Source organism: Peromyscus leucopus, chromosome 5 (genome assembly GCF_004664715.2).
Source record: "Peromyscus leucopus breed LL Stock chromosome 5, UCI_PerLeu_2.1, whole genome shotgun sequence".
Classification (NCBI taxonomy): Eukaryota; Metazoa; Chordata; class Mammalia; order Rodentia; family Cricetidae; genus Peromyscus; species Peromyscus leucopus.
Genome location: NC_051067.1, coordinates 8,823,673 through 8,843,223, shown reverse-complemented (window position 1 = coordinate 8,843,223; position 19,551 = coordinate 8,823,673). Strand labels below are relative to the sequence as shown.

Sequence of the window (19,551 nt, the reverse complement as noted above, 5' to 3'; positions counted from 1 at the left end):
AGCTGTGTGGTAGGTAGCTCATGCTTATAATCCTAGCACTTGTTACGAATAAGTCAGGATGGTGGCTGAGTGTTTGGAGCCAGCCTGGGCTACATAGTGACCCTGTTTCTTTTTCTAAAGTGTTCTTTTTTTTTTTTTTTTTTTTTTTTATTGTGTGGTCTTGTTGACACACATTGAAAATAAACTAGCAGCAAATATGTAAGGGTGACATCAGGTGTCTTGAATTGCTCTCCACCTTGTTTTTTGAGCTAGGATGTCGAAGTGAACCTGGAGCTCAGCAATTGAGCTAGACTGGTCAGCCAACAGGCCTCAGAAATACTTCTTCCCTACCTTCTAAGTGCTAGTATTATAGGCATGTAATGCTGTGCCCAACTACTTACATAAGCACTGGGAATCTGAACTTATCCCACACTTTGGCAGCAAGTACTTTCCTGCATGAACAATATCTTCAGCACCCAGTTCTTTTGTTTGGATTACAGAGAAGAGGCAGCCTTTGAATAGCCACAATTCTGAACTTTCCACTCTAGCCTGTCTCTCCACTTCCAGTGTCCATCTCTGAAGGAGAAGCTATCCATATCACAGTTCTTAGAATGGTAGTTTTGTAGGGTTTAATTGATTTATTTTTGAAATTAGAGTGTGAATGTTTGAAGTTTGTACTTTTCCAAGATGATTTCAACCTCTGTGAATCTTCATTAAATTTGTTAATTTCTTCAGTGCCCCCCATTGGGATTTTGATAGAGATTGTGCTGAAAGCTATTGGCTGCTTTAGGTAATGCTGCTGTTGTAGCTTTCAGTCCATCAATATGGGATGACATCTAAGTTGTACATTTCATTTCTTTCCATATTGTTTTGTAATTTTCAGTTTATAAGTCTTATACTTTTGCTAAATGTATCCATAACTTAATTTTTAACATTTATTTTATTATTTTTTATTTATTTTGGTTTTTCGAGACAGGGTTTCTCTATGTAGCTTTGCGCCTTTCCTGGAACTCACTGTGTAGACCAGGCTGCCCTCAAACTCACAGAGAACCACCTGGCTCTGCCTCCCGAAAAGAAGGGTTTTTCTTTGTTGTTGTGTTTTATTTTGTGTCGTGTTGTCATCACACACCCACCCACCCCCTGCTGAGGACCGAACCCAGGGCCTTGTGATTGCTAGGCAAGCACTTGACCACTGAGCTAAATCCCCAACCCCTTTAACATTTATTTTTTGACCTATTTATTTATATGTTGTGTTTGTATGCATGTACATGTATAGAAGTCATAGAACAATTTATGGGAGTTGATTTTCTCTTTACACCATGGAGGTTCCAGGGTTTAACTCAGATCATCAGTCTTAAACAAGTACGTGTACCCACTGAGCCATCTTGCTGACCCCTAAATAGTTCACTGTGCCTGCAGAGTTACAGATGCACCGTGTGGGTGCTACGAATCAAACTCAGTTCCTCTGGAAGACCTTAGCTGCTGAGCCAGCCAACTTCCCAGCCTAGCATATTGATATGAAAACTTGTTTAACTTGTTAATTAGCTCACTTAGATTCTTAGTGTAATGTCTGCTAACGTAGTTTTACTTTGTCCTTTCTCCTCTGTATTTCACTTACTTTACTCCTTGCTTAACTATTCTTGCTAAAATCTCTAGTGCTGTGACACAGAGGTGGACAGAGCAGCAGACATTCCCAGTTTTAGGAGAAAAAAAACATGTAGTGTTTTTCATTATATCACTAGCTATTTTGTGAGTGATTTTTGATGTTGAGGAACTTCCCTTTTATCCCTGTGTGTGTTAGTAAGTTTGTCGTTGTTTTGATTTAGGATTTCAGAGCTGTCAGTCTATCATGGTGAGAACAGCTGTTGTGCTTACAGAACAGAACATCTCACATCATAGCAGACAGGAAATAGAGAGCCATGTCTAAGCTAACTGATTTCCTCCTCCTTCTGGGTCCCCAGCCTGTTGGGTTATACCAGCTACATTCAGGGTTAATCTCTCTTCCCTCTGGCTACTTTCTGGATCCCACCCCCACTCCCATAAAGCCAGAGCTCTGCTTACCTAGGTGCTTCTATTTAGTCAAATTAACAATTAAGATTAGCCACCATGCCATACTTCATTAATTTGTCAGATGTAATTTGGAGCTGATTGGGTTTTTTTCCTCCCTATATCTATCAGTGTGTATCAAACTTAGTTTGTAGTCCTAGGGTTAGTATCCTTTGCACTTGGTGTGGTTTGCAGTATGATTTTTTTTTTTAATTGCTACGTTTGGTTTGCTTGTGGGTGTTTTCATTTATATCATAAATTATGTTGACTTGTTTTCTTGTTTGTTATAGTCTTTGTCTAGTTTTAGTATTGAGGTAATAATGGCCTCGTGGAGTGAGTTATGACATAGGGGCTTTGTTTTGTTTTGTGGTATTGGACATTCAATTTAGGGCCTCATATGTGGTAGGTGAGCTCTCTATCAACTAGTCTATATCCCCAGCCATTTTTAACCTTTTATTTTGAGACAGGGTCTCACTAAGTTGTTTAGGCTGGAACTGAACTCACTGTACGGTAGCCTAGGCAGGCCTTGAACTCGTGATCTTTCTGCCTTTGTCTTTGGAGTGGCTGGGATTGAGTCTATGCCATTATAGCTGGTTTTGTTTTGTTTTGTTGGTGCTGTTTGTGACTGAGCACAAAGCTTACATTCTACTGCTGAGCTCTACTCCCAGTTTCTTTGTAGTCAATGATGGGAAGTGTGCAACAGTGTTCACTTGCTATGTAGTTCAAGTCACCCTCCAACTCAGAATCCTCCTCCCAAGTGTGGAAATAGAGGTGTGTTTACGGTGCCGTTTCCCCCCCCCCCACACACACACCGTTTCTTCATAATTATTTTAAAGGCAAGCTGTAATTCTGTAACTTCTTAGTCTGTCATGGTAGATTTACTTCTGCTTCCAGATTATCACTTCTGGTCCCTTCCTTCCTTCCTTCCTTCCTTCCTTCCTTCCTTCCTTCCTTCCTTCCTTCCTTCCTCCCTCCCTCCCTCCCTCCCTCCCTCCCTCCCTCCCTCCCTCCCTCCCTTCCTTCCAGGTGTTTTTTGAGACAGGGTTTCTCTGTCCTAAAACTTGCTCTGTAGACCAGGCTGGGCTTGAACTCAGAGATCTGCCTGCCTCTGCCTCCCCAGTGCTGGAATTAAAGTCATGCACCACCATGCCTGGCTTACTTCTGGTTCTTGATCATATACATTGCTGTTCAAAGAAGTCACTGGTTTCCGTTAGGGAAGGTAAACTCACGTGCTCAAGTGGATGCTTATTTTTGTGTATGTAACAAGAGTCAGACTTGGCTTGTGTTTTTTTTTTTTTTTTTTGGCTCTGTTGAGGTTTTATTGCTGTAAAGAGACATCATGAACACAGCAACTCCTATAGGGATAACATTTAATTGGTACTGGCTTACACTTCAGAAGTTTAGTTCATTATCACCATGACAGGAAACATGGCAGCGTGCAGGCAGACATGGTGTTGGAGAAGGAGCGAGAGTCCTACATATGCATCAGCAGGTATCAGGAAGAGATTAGGCCTGGCTTGAGCATTTGAAACCTCAAAGCCTACCTGTGTGACATACTTCCTCCAACAAGGCCACACCTACTCCAACTAGACCACGTGTCCTAATTATTTCAAATAGTGCCATTTCCCTTTAGTCTATAGGGGTCATCTTCATTCAAACCATCACACAGGCCAAGGCTTTGTTTATGTGGCCCTATTTCTAGAGTATAATGGCTTGTGTTTTTTATATTGTTTGTTTCCTTTCAGTTATACTTCAGCTCAAGCATAATTTAAAAAAGAATGGGTTATGCATGCCTTTAATCTCAGCACTTGGGAGGCAGAGCCAAGAGGATCTCTGTGAGTTGGAGGCCAGTTTGGTCTACAGAGTGAGATCCAGGATAGGCATCAAAACTCTGTTTCAAAAAAACGAAACAAAACAAAAAAAAGGGTGGGGGGGAGGGGGGATGGTTTAGGAATATGCAGCTCCCATTCTTAGCTAGAATCAGCTTTTTTTTTCTTGTTTTAAATGGAATTTTAAAAACCATTCTTTAAAGAAATCTTGCATTACACTTCCTTACTTTGTGTGCTGGTCTATGTGCATGTGCAACACAGATGAGTTCAGGAGGCCAACTTGGTGGAGTCATTTCATTCCTTCCACCTTTGGGTCCCAGGGATCGATCTCAGATTGTCAGGCTTGGCAGCAAGCACCTTTACACCATGGCTCAGTTTTCTAGTCCAGGTGTGTGTGTTTGTTTTTATTTAAGGCCCTTCTCATGTAGCCCAGGCTGCCCTCATTTAGTAGAAGTGACCTTGAATTTTTTTATTCTCCCCTCTCCACCCAAGCACCGAGTTTAATAGATGTGCATTACCACATCCTAAAAATAAGAGACTTTTTCTCTCAGTAATATTAATGTTGAGACAAGCTCATTCAGTTACTTTACTTCTTTTCTTTGTTGTGTAGAATATTATATCCTAGCACATAGTAATGATCTACTAGGAAGGAAAGAGACTGAGAGTTCTCTTCTGCCTCTGTCATAATGGTAGCTGAAGTGCCCCTGGAGAAGTACTTTGGAACTCCCATGGTGAGCCAGAAGATCTGGACCACTCACTCTGGCAACCTTAGCCTAGTCTTCATGCTCCTTCCTTCTTCTTCCTGGCCTTTCCAGCTGCTTGTTGCTTGTTTTTGTTTGTTTGGACATCAGTCATCAGAAAAGGTGTGGGTGGGTGGGAGGAGTTACAAAGGAACTTAACAAAAACATGGAACAACCTTGACTTGTGCTGAACTGCTCCATCTGACTCTGGGGTCTAGGCTGGAACCGGCTGGGCTGAAACAACTCGACATTTAGCTTAAGTCTGTCTTGACCGTGGCCTACATCTTTTCTTTCTTTTTTTTTTTTTTAAGATTTATTTATTTATAATGTATACAGCATGTATGACTGCAGGCCAGAAGAGGGCACCAGATCTCATTACAGATGGTTGTGAGCCACCTTGTGGTTGCTGGGAGTTGAACTCAGGACCAGTGCTCTTAACCTCTGAGCCATCTCTCCAGCCCCGTGGCCTACATTTCTATGACTTTGGCTAGATATCTTCATTTGAAACTTCTAGTAATGTTAATTACTATCCACCCTTGGCTGTTACCTCACTGTTACTTTTTCCTTAATGTTCTTTCCTCTTTTTATTGCCTTTTTTAGCAAATAAAGTCACAGGAAATAAAGTACTAGAAATAATCCTTCCCTTCATTTTCTAAAAATGACTAATAAGCATGAGTATAAGAGTTTTATTTATTAATATTTCATGTTTACAGAGTTTTGTTTTTACTGGATTTAAAGTGTTTTTGTTGTTGAGACATAGAACCATGTAGCCTAAACTGACCTCAAACTTAATCCTTTTGTCTCCACTTTCTGAGTCCCAGAATTACAGGAATTGCCCCCATACCTAAGTCTATGTGATGCTGGGGCTTGATCCCAGTGCTAGGCGGTCACACTGTCAATTGAGATGAGTAAATCCCCAGTACTCAAACCTTTGGAAGATGAAGTGTGGTAATACATTGGCATAATTCAACACTTAAAATACACACGAGGTTAATACCCCTTCCAGCTGTATCCCTCAGCAATTCAGTCTGTTTTCCAGATGTGTCTCATGATTCTTGTTGTCATGTTAGTGATTGTTTTATTAAATTTCACAGTATTTTTCTTATAATTTGCTGTAATTTGTTAACTCTGTCCTCTATTAATGTATAGTTTTGGCAATTTAGATCTACTGTGTTCAGTCACCTTAAAATAATTTTTTGTCTTTTTACAATTAGGAACATAAATTGTTTATAGCCTCTTCACTTGGTCACTACTTCCCTGACCTAAGTTATACTCTGTGATTGTTACATTATACATTTCTGTAAGCAATACAGAAAAGTAAGGCTTTTATTTCATCAGAATTTCTCTAAACTTCATTCTACCCATCCCTTTTCCATTGCAAACCTATTCCCATTTTAAATCTAGTTACTTAAATTTTTTTTTTGGAATAAAATATGGAATTTTATAAAGGAGATCTGTGTACATGCTACAAAATCTCTTACCATGAGTAAGGCTGTTTCGTGGGTTTAGTGTTTACCTTGGTTATTGGAATTTGCAGTGCATTTTTTTCTGATTTATAGAAGCCTATCAAATTTACATAGCAACTGGGTGGAGTAGCCTATGCCTATAATTTCAGCGCCTGGGAGGCTAAGGGAGGAGCGCCAAGAGTTCAAAGCCAGCCAGCCTGGCTAAGACTGAGTTCCTGTGTCAAAAACCAAACCAAACAAGACTTGTGATGGTACGGCAGGGGCAGGATAGGGTTGAATAGGCTCCTTTTCCTGGATAAATATATGTGACAGAGGGTTTTTTGTTTGTTTGCTTTTGTTTTTTGTTTGTTTTGTTTGTTTTGTTTTTTTTGTCTTTTGAGACCACACAGATAAAACACCAATGCACATAAAATAAAAAGAAATTATATATATAAAAAAAGAAAGCTAGCTAAAGCCAATGAGCCAGCAAGCAGTGAATATCTGGTTTTTATATTGGATTTTTGCCTTGAGTTTCTACCCTAACTTTACTCAATAATGAATTGTAATTGGAAACTTATTCTTGGCCAGAAATGGAAGGGAGAGACAAACTGCCAAATCAACTTGTCAAGCCTTGGCTTTATAGAATAAAATAAAGGTGTGGGGGGTAAAAAGGGAAGAAATATTAATTTCTTTTAGGAATGGGTAGAGATTTCAAGGAATTTTAGGTACTACCTCTGTTTGGACCTCTACTTTTGAAAAATTAACTTTATTCAGAATAACAATTTATATACTATAAAATTTACATATTTTATGGTAATAGTTGAATGATAGGATGCTTTCTAAATTTAGTGAGATGTTCAGTCATTTCTATAAGCTCTCTAGAACATTCTATCATTACCAGAAAGAGCCCACTAGCCTGTGTATACTCCTTGTTCCTTCTCAAAGGCTCAAACAACAATTAATCCAATTTTTGTTAAAAAAGATTTGCTTTTCTTGTCATTTCATATTAATGGAATCTTTTTTGACCCCGAGACAGGGTTTCTCTGTGTAGCTTTGGAACCTGTCCTGGAACTCAACTCTGTAGACCAGGCTGGCCTCGAACTCACAGAGATCCACCTGTCTCTGCCTCCCAAGTAAGTGCAGCTAGAACATAGTCTCTTAGCTTTTCTTTTCTTTCACCTTACGTATTTTGGCCATATCACAGGCACACTGAATCTCATCTGACTTGGATGGGATTATATATGGTAACATGAAGCAGTAACTTGTTTCCACTGCCAATTAGTACTTAGCATAGCTATATATACACCCCATTTTATCTGTTCATAAGTTGATTACCATTTGGCTTGTTTTGGCTTTGGGGCTGTTTTTATTATTTTACCTGGTGTGTGTGCTCTATTGCTAGACCTACCAGTATAAGCAGTTTATGTCCATTTTCTTTTTTTTTTTTTTTTTTTTTTTTGGTTTTTCGAGACAGGGTTTCTCTTGTGTAGCTTTGCGCCTTTCCTGGAACTCACTTGGTAGCCCAGGCTGGCCTCGAACTCACAGAGATCCGCCTGGCTCTGCCTCCCAAGTGCTGGGATTAAAGGCGTGCGCCACCACCGCCCGGCTATGTCCATTTTCTACAATACAGTGTTTTCCTTTTTGAGAGTTTATACTTGTAGAATAGGAATACGAGCTTGTTTCTTTTCTGAGAATTTCAGTGGTGATGAGTTTTAGGTTCTGGTTTGTTCACTATTGCTGCTCAGCCTGTATAAAAGCTTGCATGATCTACCATCTGTTCATTTGCTTGTCATTAACTCTTACTGTTGCCCTCCAGAGTTCAAAAGGTTGTGTTGTATTCATCCTTTTCTTGATTATCCTTTTTCTTAGTTTGCAAAATCATTTCCTTTTGTTCTAATGTTGCCCACCTGCATCAAGGACAGCCAGGGCTACACAGAGAAGCCCTTCTCGTAAAACAAAACAAAAAAGTAATTAATTAATTAAAAAAAAAAAGAGGAAATGGGTTAGGGAAATTCTTTCCACTCTTCCAGATTCTTTCCACTGTCTGAAGTGTTGTGACTGGACAATCTCTCTTAGGGAGAATGTAGGTGGAGAGTTGTGGTATTGTGTATGTAGGTGGGAGGAAGAAAGAAAAAGACTATATATTCTGGCTATTAAGTCAGTCAGTTCTTACTAGGTATTTTCACTTCACAGTTTGTTACACTATTTAAGGAAAGTGCTGGTTTTGTTTTTTTTTCTAAAAGAAAATGTTTTAAGCATTAAGAACTGTATAGCCTCTCTTAACTACTAACCTTTGCCTTTGTGGCAAAAAAAGCCATAGACCAAATAGAAATGAATAGTGTGATTCTATAATCCACTAAACTTTACCCAAAAAAAGGTCTAAATTAATAGTTTTTCAGACCCTAATTTTTTAGGCATGGTGTTTTTTACTAAAGCAAGCTCCTGAGTTAGCACTGTATTTGTCCTTCACACCTAGACAAAGTCTAGGGGTGGGAGATGGCATGGGGTGGGGGTGGATTGCGACAGGATTTCTCTGTGTGTAGCCCTTGCTGTTGTGGAATTCACTTTGTAGACCAGACTGGCCTCCAGTGCCTGTCTCTGCTGGGACTAAAGGTGTGCACCACTACACCCAACTGAGACCCTACAATTTTACTGTATTCTACATGATTTTGGTGAGGAGCAATGCATGTGATCATGCAGAAACCTAAAAGTTGTACTGAATACACCTAATGTCTACTCCTTTGCATTCTGCTGGCTTCTTTGTTTGCCTCAAAGAAATAGAAAACTGAAACTTGGCTCTAGTATTTTCTATGAGAAAGTCAGCCGGGCGGTGGTGGCGCATGCCTTTAATCCCAGCACTCGGGAGGCAGAGCCAGGTGGATGGATCTCGGTGAGTTAGAGGCCAGCCTGGGCTACCAAGTGAGTTCCAGGAAAGGCGCAAAGCTACACAGAGAAACCCTGTCTCGAAAAATCAAAAAAAAAAAAAAAAAAAAAGAAAAGAAAAGAAAAAAGAAAGAAAAAGTCAAATTCCTACTGTGTAATGGGAACAGCAACCTCAAGAAGAAAGGGAACAAGACGGTCTTGAGACCTGGGATTGAGACTTTGTCTAGGAGTGAAGGACAAATACAGTGCTAACCCAGGAGCTTGCTTTAGTGAAAAACACCCAAGGATTTTAGAGTTGCCAGATTTTGATTGTTGTCATGGCTGGCCTACCTCAGTAACTGAGTTATAAAAACATGGTAAGTGAAGGTTTCAAGTGTTAGAGGGTATGATCCCTTGTAGAAGGAACATCATCATGGCTGTAGGAACTTGAGGAAACTTGTCACATTGCTTGGGAAAAATTCTCTACATTTGGTTTTTCATGCTTTGAGTAGCTGCCTAATTATATAGGTAGCAATGTAGGCATACACTCTTAATAACTATTCCAGCCTCTTTTTTTTTTTTTTTTTTGGTTTTTCGAGTATTCCAGCCTTTTAATATTTGACCTCAACAATTTCTTGTCCCCACTCCCCTTCCTCTTCATTTTTTGAGATAGGGTCTCCTGCCTGGCAGTGGTGGTGCACGCCTTTAATCCCAGCACTCGGGAGGCAGAGCCAGGTGGATCTCTGTGAGTTCCAGGAAAGGCGCAAAGCTACACAGAGAAGCCCCGTCTCAAAAAACCAAAAAAAAAAAAAAAAAAAAAAGGATAAAAAAAGATAGGGTCTCCCTGTGGTCCCAGGATGGCTTTCTTGAATTAATACATTCATTTGTTGTTGGAGATGGTCTCACTGTACAGCCCTGGCTGGTCTGGAACTCTCTGTGTAGACCAGGCTGGCCTCATACTCACAGAGACCCTCCTGCCTCTGCCTCCTGAGTGCTGCGATTAAAGGTGCACACTACACAACTAGCTTCTAATTGCTTTCCTTTTCATCAAAAGCAGCAATACCATATTCATTTGAGGCAGGAACAGCTTCCACATAGTTTGTCAAATAACCTCTTGCCTCCTAAACAGACCCATGCCTTTATGTTATGTAGGTGTTAGCTCAGTGTGCTAAATTTTATCAAAGTAAATGTTTTAAAACGGAGACAGAGTGGGACCAAGTAGGAGAAATGGAGCAAATACCTGACCCTGTTAGGTTGTATATCCTTCTAGAAGTCATGAGCTTGGCTCCCTAAGGTGTTTGTATTTTTGTGTTTGCTGTTTTGTTTGTTTTTGAGACAAAGTTATTCTTTTTTTTTTTTTAAGATTTATTTATGCCGGGCGGTGGTGGCACACGCCTTTAATCCCAGCACTGGGAGGCAGAGCCAGGCGGATCTCTGTGAGTTTGAGGCCAGCCTGGGCTACCAAGTGAGCTCCAGGAAAGGCGCAAAGCTACACAGAGAAACCCTGTCTCGAAAAACCAAAAAAAAAAAAAAAAAAAAAAAAGATTTATTTATTTATTATTATGTGTACAGTGTTCTGTCTGCACATATCCCTGCAGACCAGAAGAGGGTGCCAGGTCTCATAACAGATGGTTGGGAGCCACCATGTGGTTGCTGGGAATTGAACTCAGGACCTTTGGAAGAGCAAGCAGTGCTCTTAACCTCTGAGCCATCTCTCCAGCATGCGAGACAAAGTTATTCATAAGCCCAGGCTAGCATGAAACTTAGCTTTGTGTAGCCTGTGCTTGCCATGAACTTGCAGCAGTCTTCCTGCCTTAGATATCATGCCCAGTTTTCAAGGTTTTTCTTATTCTGAAGACTATCAGGTCCTTGTTCCAGTTTACCCAGTTAGTACTCTGTGTTTTTATTTTTAGATAGATGCTAACTTTGTATCGCTATACAGAATGCTGGTTTCAGCTTAATCTTTTCCTTACTAAGGGAGAATTGTGTATATGGGGAATTTAGTTTATATAAAGTACCCCCCCCCCGAGTTTTGTTTTTGATAAACCGTAGCAAATAATGTCAAACTTCTTAACCAGATCCATTTATATCTTTTAAAATCGTTTTGAGCCTCTTAGTAAGCAGGAATTTACTTTCAGGGGTGTAGTAGTGGTTTCATGAAAGAGTAAGTTTAATTAATTAAATTCATTAATTAATAGGGAAATTATTTTCTCTTTTAGCTATTCGGTCAGAGAAGAAACGCCTTAGGAAGCCAAGCAAGTGGCTTCTGGAGTATACAGAAGAATATGATCAGATATTTGCTCCTAAGAAAAAACAAAAGAAGGTACAGGAACAAGTGCATAAGGTATGCTGCAACATTTCAGAAGATGGTAGTTTCACTTGTAATATCATATTTTATATTCAGAAGACAATCCTTTCTTTCACTGGGATCTTGCCTTCTCTGATGTTTTGTTTTTTTCTATTAGCTTGTAGTTCAGTGCCTGCCTGCCCTGTATTAGTCATTCAGAAAGTGTATAAGTGAATCTACTTACGTTTCTGTTCATTTTCCCCTCTGCTTTTGAAGAGTATTTAAGTATTTAATATTGTTATGATGCAATATTAAGAACCTGGATAATGCTGGGCAGTGGTGGCGTACGCCTTTAGTCCCAGCACTAGGAAGGCAGAGCCAGGCGAATCTCTGTGAGTTCGAGGTCAACCAGGACAGGCTCCAAAGCTACACAGAGAAACCCTGCTTCAAACAAAACAAAAAACCTGGATAATGATGTCAAAATACATAATTTTACCCTAACTTTTTTTTAGTGAACTAAAGTTGTCATAGTGTTGACTAATCTCTTTAGCTTTATTTTATACCTTTGTGAATAAGCACTATGTGTGTAATTAGTAGCCAAGGAATGTCCTTTACTGTATTAACCATTACTCTGTGGTTTAAAAAAAGTGTTGAGGAAGCACCACACCTGGGGGTGGGGGCAGAACCAGGTGGATCTCTGTGATTTCAAGGCCAGCCTGGTCTATAGAGCCAGATCCAGGACAGGCACCAAAACTACACAGAGGAACCCTGTCTCAACTCTCTCCCACCCCACCCCACCACCCAACCCCAAAAAAGTGTTGAGGAACCTTGTCTGTTCATTTTATTAGTGGTTATAAAATCAAAAGACTTTTTTTTTAGTGTTCAGTTTTATAATAGTAAGCATAGTTCTGCTATTATACAGCCATAAATGTCAATCATCTCTAGAAATTTTTGTTTCCCTAAACTGAAAAATAATACTTAGTGGCCAAATAATTCCCCTTCCTATCATTTCTCATATTGTATTTTCGTCTCTATGAGTTTGATTCTTCTAGATTCAGATTAGTGTAGTTTTATAATACTTTGGTCTGTTTCCCTTAGCATAATATCCTCAAGCTTAATCCATATCCTAGCACGTATCAGAGTCTCTTGTGTTTGTTTTGTTTTTCCAAGACAGGGTTTCTCTGTGTATCCTTGGCTGTCCAAGAACTGATATGTAGACCAGGCTGGGCTGGCCTTGAACTCACAGAGATCTGCCTGACTCTGCCTGTTTCCTGAGTGCTGGGATTAAAGGTGTGAGCTACCACTGCTCAGTCCAGAATCTCTTATGTTTTTTAATGCCCCCCCCCCTTTTTTGTAAATTCTAATAATTTTGGCCTGGGTATTCAATTTGTACCTACTGATTTTAGGTAAGTTCCCGCTGTGAAGACGAAAACCTTCTTGCCCGATGTCGCTCTAGTGCTCAGAACAAGCAGGTGGATGAGAATTCTTTGATTTCAACTAAAGAAGAGCCTCCAGTTCTTGAAAGAGAGGCTCCGTTTTTGGAAGGGCCCTTGGCTCAGTCAGATCTTGGAGTTGGACATGCTGAGTTGCCACAGCTGACCTTATCTGTTCCTGTGGCTCCAGAAGTCTCTCCGCGGCCTGCCCTTGAGTCTGAGGAATTGCTTGTTAAGACACCAGGTAAGGTGGGGATGGGGTCTCAATGTATAAGCAGATATGATTGGATGCAGCAGGAAATTTCTACTATGTGTTGTTGTGAAGCTGACACCTTTACTGTATACAACAATTTTATTCGAGGCAATCCCTAAAGTGGTGACTAATTTGATATGTTTCTGCCACAAATGAATTTGTGGAGCACTATGAAGGAAATGCTTTTAGAAACTCCCTTGTTTTATTGTCCTTTTGTGATTATTGATCAGCTGCAGTGTGAGCCAGCAAACAAGTAGGAGTGCTGCACACAGGGGAAATAAGAACTTGAAACCAGGTTAAGAGCTGCTCTTTCAGAGGTGCTGCATTCAATTCCCAGCAACCAGGTGGTGGCTCAGAACCATCTATAATGAGATCTGGTGCCCTCTTCTGGCTTACAGGTGCACATACAGACAGAACACTGTACATAACAAACAAATAAAAATCTTGAGAGGAAAAAATAAAAGAACTTGAAACCTAATCCTCCCCTGTCCCCACCATGGGGTCACTGTGTAGCCCTGGCTCTCCTGGAAATCACTCTGTAGACCAGGCTGGCTTTGAACTCAAAAAGATTCACCTGCCTTTGCCTCCCAAGTGCTGGGATTAAAGGTATGTGCCATCACACCTGGCGAAACCTAAGTTTCTTTCTTTCACCTACTAGCTCTACCAGTTCATGTGTTCCTTGGATATTTGTTTAATCTCTGAAGTTGTTTCATCATGTATAAACTGATCATAATCAGAGCTGGAATAATAACTCAGTTAATGAGGTGATTGCTGCTGCTGCGGTTCATTCCCTAGGACCTATATTAAAATTCCAGGTGTAGGGGTGCACGTTTGTAATGCCAGACAGAGATAGCCTTGTGTAATTTGTGAGCCCTTGGCCCCAATGAGAGACTAAATCTCAAAAAACAAGGTAGATGGCCTCTGAGGAACAACTTGTAAAGTTGACCTCTGGCCTCCACAGGTATACCCTAACAACAGCATAAAAATAATTAATGTGTAGTATTTGAGTTTTGAAAACATAGTAAATATCTAGTAAGTTTCAGTATTCCCTTGAAGTTCATTTCCAACCGGTTTTCATTTCATTATTTCATATGTCACCTGGGGAGAATGAAATCTAAACGTTTCTGTCACCCTCTGGTTGTTGGTTACTGTAGTCAGCCAAGGAGTGGGGTGAACTCTTACATGTCCTCACAGTTAGATAATAATAAGTTATTATCTATACATTCCCAACATTAGTTACTGGTATTTTTCCTTTAAAAAAAAAAAAAAGATTTTTCTTTTATGTTGTGCTGTTTTAATTTTTGCCATGCCAAGAATCCCACCTAGGGCTTGACACAGGCCAATTAAGTGCCTTACCACTGAGCTACATGTCCATTCCTAAAAAATTCTTAAAATTGCATTTATTTGTGGAGTTTAGAGGACAACTTTGAGGGAGACAGTTTTCTATCACATGTGTTCTGGAATCAGACTTACGTTAACTTGTCAGGCTTGGCACCAAGTGATTTTATACACTATGCCGTCTCGGCCAAACTAAAGGATATGTTTTAAGGAACAGGAAGAAGTACTTACTGTATCACACAAACGTGTATGTGCAGATGTGTGTGCTCAAGCATACACATTTATATTGTAGTATCATTTATTTGTTTTACCTTTTTCCTTTTTTGAGAGAGAGTGCGTGTCTCTATCACTAGCTGTCCTGGAACTCTATAGGTAGAACAGGCTGGTCTTGAACCCACAGAGATCTACTCACTTCTGTCTCTGCAGTGCTGGGATTAAAGGGGTGAACTACCACACCCAGTTTGTTTTCCTGTTTGTTTGGTTTTTTTGGTCTTTGGGGAGGGGCATTGGCTTTCAAGACAGGCTTTCTCTATAGCCCTGTCTTGGAACTCACTCTGTAAACAAATCCTTGCTTCTGCCTTCTGAGTGTTAGGATTAAAGGCATGTGCTGCCACCACCCCCTAGCTTTGTTTTACTTTATTTTGAAAGCCTTGAACTATGTATGTAGTTCTAGTCCATTTGTGCCCAGAATCCTGCTCTACTTTCTTTATTCTCACTCTCAGTTGATGGCTATGAATGCACTTTAGTCCTTTTGATTTTGCCCTTATTCTGTGGTTCACACATACCCACAGTCATTATACACTAATTAATGTGTGTCTTCATTGAGTAATATTTAATGTGTTTTATAGTAAGCACTATTTTAGAATAATACATTCTTACTGTACCCTTCCTTATAACATGATGAATAATGCAAACAAGAATTTGACTCATTAATACAGATTTTCATTTTTCAAAATTAGTGTGTGCTCAGTTTCTAAAGCATCTAAGGAAAAATTATGTGCATTTCAGGAAATTATGAAAGTAAGCGTCAAAGAAAACCAACTAAGAAACTTCTTGAATCCAATGATTTAGACCCTGGATTTATGCCCAAGAAGGGTGAACTTGGCCTTTCTAGAAAGGTACGTTATTTTTGTCCAGTCTAAAATAAGCTTAAAACCAGGAAATACATGATTAAAAAATTGCATTTTTAGTAGTATTTTTAACATTGATATGCATAGTCATCGTTCCCTAATTGTGGTTTTGCTTTCTACAGTTCCAAGTAACTAATAACTATACTCTGAAAGTATTAAATGGCAAATTCAAGAAATACACAATTCATATTTAAAATGCATGTGTAGAGTGTGATAAGATAACCATGCTATAGTATCTTATGCTCTGGATATGACTTATCCTTTTGTCCAGGCTTTCCATCTGTGTCATTGTGTGGGTTACTGTGTTAATTCATGTTATCACAATGTCTGCTTTCAAGTAATCCTTTTGACCTATTGTGATTACAAAGTACAAGTGTGGTGATGCTGACAGCTTAGATATGCTAAAGAGCCTAGTAAGTGCTTTCTTTAAGGGGAAAGAAAGGTAAATGTTCTTGAGTTAATGAGGAAAGAAAACTGTATGTTGAGCTTGCTGAGAAATATATTAAGAATGAACTATCTACCCATGAAATTATGAAGAAAAAGAAATTTGTGAAACTTTTGATACTATTCCTCAGACTACAGAAGTGCCCAATTAAAATGGAAAAGGCACTGCATTTGTGGATGGAACACATAAACCAGAAAGTATGTTCCAATTGATGGCATAGAGGTGTGTTATAAAAATTGAGCCATTATAAAAACATCGGAAAAATGTAACAGAAAGCCATGTTTTGTAAATGAAATTTAGCTACAGAGATTTAGGGTTAGGTTTGAATTGAACTATCTAAAAATTACTGTAGAAACATTGTCTGCTGGTGGATATGCCACCTTTCCAACAGAGTTGGGAAGTTGATTAATGAGAAATACTATGTAAAGCAAATCTACTTTGTGATTAAAAATGAGCCTTTTTAGAAGAGGAGGGACTGGCTTATGCATAAAATAGATATGAAGAAGACATGAATTCTGGTATGTAGTACAAATAAGATGTTTTAAGAAAGAGAAGGAAGGAAACCACATTCACATAATTTATTATAGTATAATATAGTTTTGCATGTGCCTAATTAAAAATTCAGGTCTATTATATATTATGCTATATGTAGGAGAAAACAGTGCATGTAGTATTTGTATTTTCAATAATCCAAAGGGAAGTTCTCAAAACTTCCCTTGTGGCAGGGTAGAGGTGGGGGCAATGCAGATTAATTTACATAGAAATTACAGAGTTTCATTATGCGGACTTGATCTCTCTGTTTTGTAATATATACGTTGACATAAGCTGGCTTCAGGTGGTTGTTTTGTTTTTTTCTTTCTTTCCTTTTCGCAGTATTAGAAATTAAGCCTAGAGCTCACACATGTTCAGCATGCATTCTTTGGTATATTTTTGTGTTGTCCCCCCTCCCTCCAAACTCGAATTGCTAAATAGTCTTACTGTTAAAAAACCTGGAGCCAGAAATTGGGGTAAATACTGAAAGATCAGAGAGATAAAAGAACAGGCCACCTTTTACCTCTAGGACCCCTCAGCCTGAAAAGCTTTCCTCAGCCGAAACACTTTAGTTCCTGTCTCCTAATTCCTTATATACCTTTCTCTGCCCACCCTATCACTGCCTTCTTATTGCTGGGATTAAAGGCATGTGTGTTTTCCAAGCAAAGGCACGAGATCTTAAGTGCTTGGATTAAAGGTGTGTGACTCCCAAGTACTGGGATTAATGTCTCTCATAAACAAATAATTTTGGAAGTAAAGACCAAAAAATCATCGAGTCCGGTTTGTGTTGACCAACTATTCCTGGCATTGGTGCTTCCCCTGGAGTGTGGTTGATATACCAAGTGTACTACACTAACTTTCTCTTATCCATTAACAGTCAAATGCAATAGCTCCTCAACTAGTGGTAAGACTTCATGTCCACCTCCCCTCCTCTATCCTGGGATTTTGTCTGGTTTGAATCTGTGCATGCTGTCCGAATCTTAGTTTCTATGTGCATCCTAATCTGTTGTGTCTAGAAAACACTTTCATGACTTATCTAGCCGTGGGTTCTTGGCCTCATTGACAGCATCAGGTATGGATGGATACTGTCTCATGAATCAGACCTTAAATCCAATTCAAAAAGTGGTTGGTTATTCCTCTAACATTCATGCCACTGTTTCACCAGCCCAGCCCTCTTCTTTCTTTGTTCTATGGGCGGAGCCTCATTAAATTGCCTTGCCTTGATGAACAGTTTACTTGGGCATACTGGCAGACCTGGCACTTAAGAACCTCCTGCCTCAGCCTCCCCAGCAACCTTCATTTTAGTCTGTATCACTAAACTGAGATTTTCTTTACAAGTGAAAATAATTTAAGAAACTTTTTATGATGACGATAAAGTTGTTGCTAATATTTATTTACTTAAAGCCAGGTTTTTGCTCTGTTGTAGTCTGTACTGGCAATTACTGTATATATAATAGGCTGGCCTCGTTTGTTTACGATCCTTTCTCAGCCTCCCAACTATCAGAGTTACTGGCATGAGAAGCAATGGCCTGCTTGTGACCCACTCCACCCCCAAGCTGAAAACATTTTACCTGACTTGTGTTATTTCTCTTATGCTACTAATCTACTTTGATACTGTTTCTGTGTAACACCTCAGAATGAGTTAGCTGTATTAAAATCTCTTTAAGTTCAAATGTTTGATGTCATGATTTTGCAGTTACAGAATTACTTTTCAGTAACAGTGAGAAATCCAGCATTAATGGTACACAGAAAATTAATTCTGTTGTCAAAAATGACTGGTATTGGTTCTTTAGAAGTTTGACTTGAGAGATGGCTTAGAGAGTAAAGGACTTACTACCAAGCCTGATGACCTGAATTTGATTTAGAACCACATGATGGGGGGAAAGAACCAACTCTAAGTTGTCCTCTGACCACCTCAGTCCCCTATAGTTGCATGCACACATTGCTCCCCAAGAACACAAAATAATTGAACCATAAAAAAATTTTTTTAATGAATCTCAAAAAGAAAAACCAGAATATTATAAAATCATAGTTTTTGGACTTTTGTCCTTACTTAGCTGGAGCAAGCTTAGGTCTTATAATCCTGTTCTAAGGGCCTAATTTTTTGCTGCATACTAACTTATTTGGTTTGTATTTATGCTTTATATTTCATTTCAAGTTTTTTTATTTTTATTTTGAGACGTTGTAGCTGGGAGTTTCTCCAGTCCCGCTCGGCTCCATAGTCCCACAGCAGCTTATAAAATAATTACTCAGAGGCTTATATTAACTACAAACTGTATGGCCCATGGCTTCTTGCTTCTTACTATCTAGCTCGTATAACTTAACTTGACCCACAGCTATTAATCTATGTATCGCCACATGTCCTGTGGCCTTACCTGCGTCCCATTCCATGTTGCTCCTTGGACGGTGTTTGGTGTCTCCCTCACTCTCCTTTCTCCTCTCACTGTCTCTCTTGGATGTTCTCACCGGGACCCATTCCTCCCTGCCATAGGCCAATGCAGCTTTGTTTATCAGCCATTGGGAGAAACACATATTCACAGCATACAGAGAGACATCCCACAGCAAGACATGGTCTCTGTATACAATCTATATGCCTCCCCCCTCCCCCAGTGCAACATTATGTCTTAATTTCTTTAACAAAAGTAATTATTTAGGACAGGGTCTTACTATATATCCCAGGATGACTTCAAACTATCAATCCTCCTGCCATAACCTGCTAAGTGCTGGAATTTTAGGCATGATTACAGGCATGTGCCATAATACTTGGAGGTTTTGCATTTGGTTGTTAGGGAGCCGGGAGCTGAGGCCTGCACCCAGGCCTTCATACATTCTAGGCAAATACTCTTGCCACTCAGCTACAACTGCCATGTCAGTTTATGAGTGTAACAACAATGTCATGTCTAGAAGGCAGCCTCATTTTGAGTATTTTCTTTTCTTTGTTTTTTCGAGACAGGGTTTCTCAGTATAAGCCTGGCTGTCCTGGAACTCTCTCTGTAGACCAGGCTGGCCTCTTGAAATCCACTTGCCTCTGCCTACTGAGTGCTGGAATTAAGGGCATGCACCACATTGTCCTGCAAGTGTTTATTTTCATATTAATAGAATATCATTTATTTAAGGACTATAGCCAGATATAGTTTTCTCTCCTTTTTCTAGAGTTTTAGGTTTAGTGTACAAAGCAATGGGTTTCATTGTCCATTGCTCTCAGCCCTTACCTTCTCTTACTCTGCTTCCAG

General features: G+C 39.5%; 1 protein-coding gene across 9 annotated transcripts in view; it reads left to right on the top strand.

The window, feature by feature from the left end:
- The window catches only part of Nsd1 (nuclear receptor binding SET domain protein 1), a 117,502-nt gene that overhangs the window by 42,692 nt on the left and 55,259 nt on the right, over positions 1-19,551 (top strand). For all 9 annotated transcript variants that reach the window (XM_028863660.2, XM_028863656.2, XM_028863653.2 and 6 more), the window contains 3 exons: positions 11,121-11,245; positions 12,595-12,865; positions 15,221-15,330. In XM_028863660.2, coding sequence (XP_028719493.1) covers positions 11,121-11,245; positions 12,595-12,865; positions 15,221-15,330 — 506 coding nt within the window. The remainder of the gene's footprint in view (positions 1-11,120; positions 11,246-12,594; positions 12,866-15,220; positions 15,331-19,551) is intronic.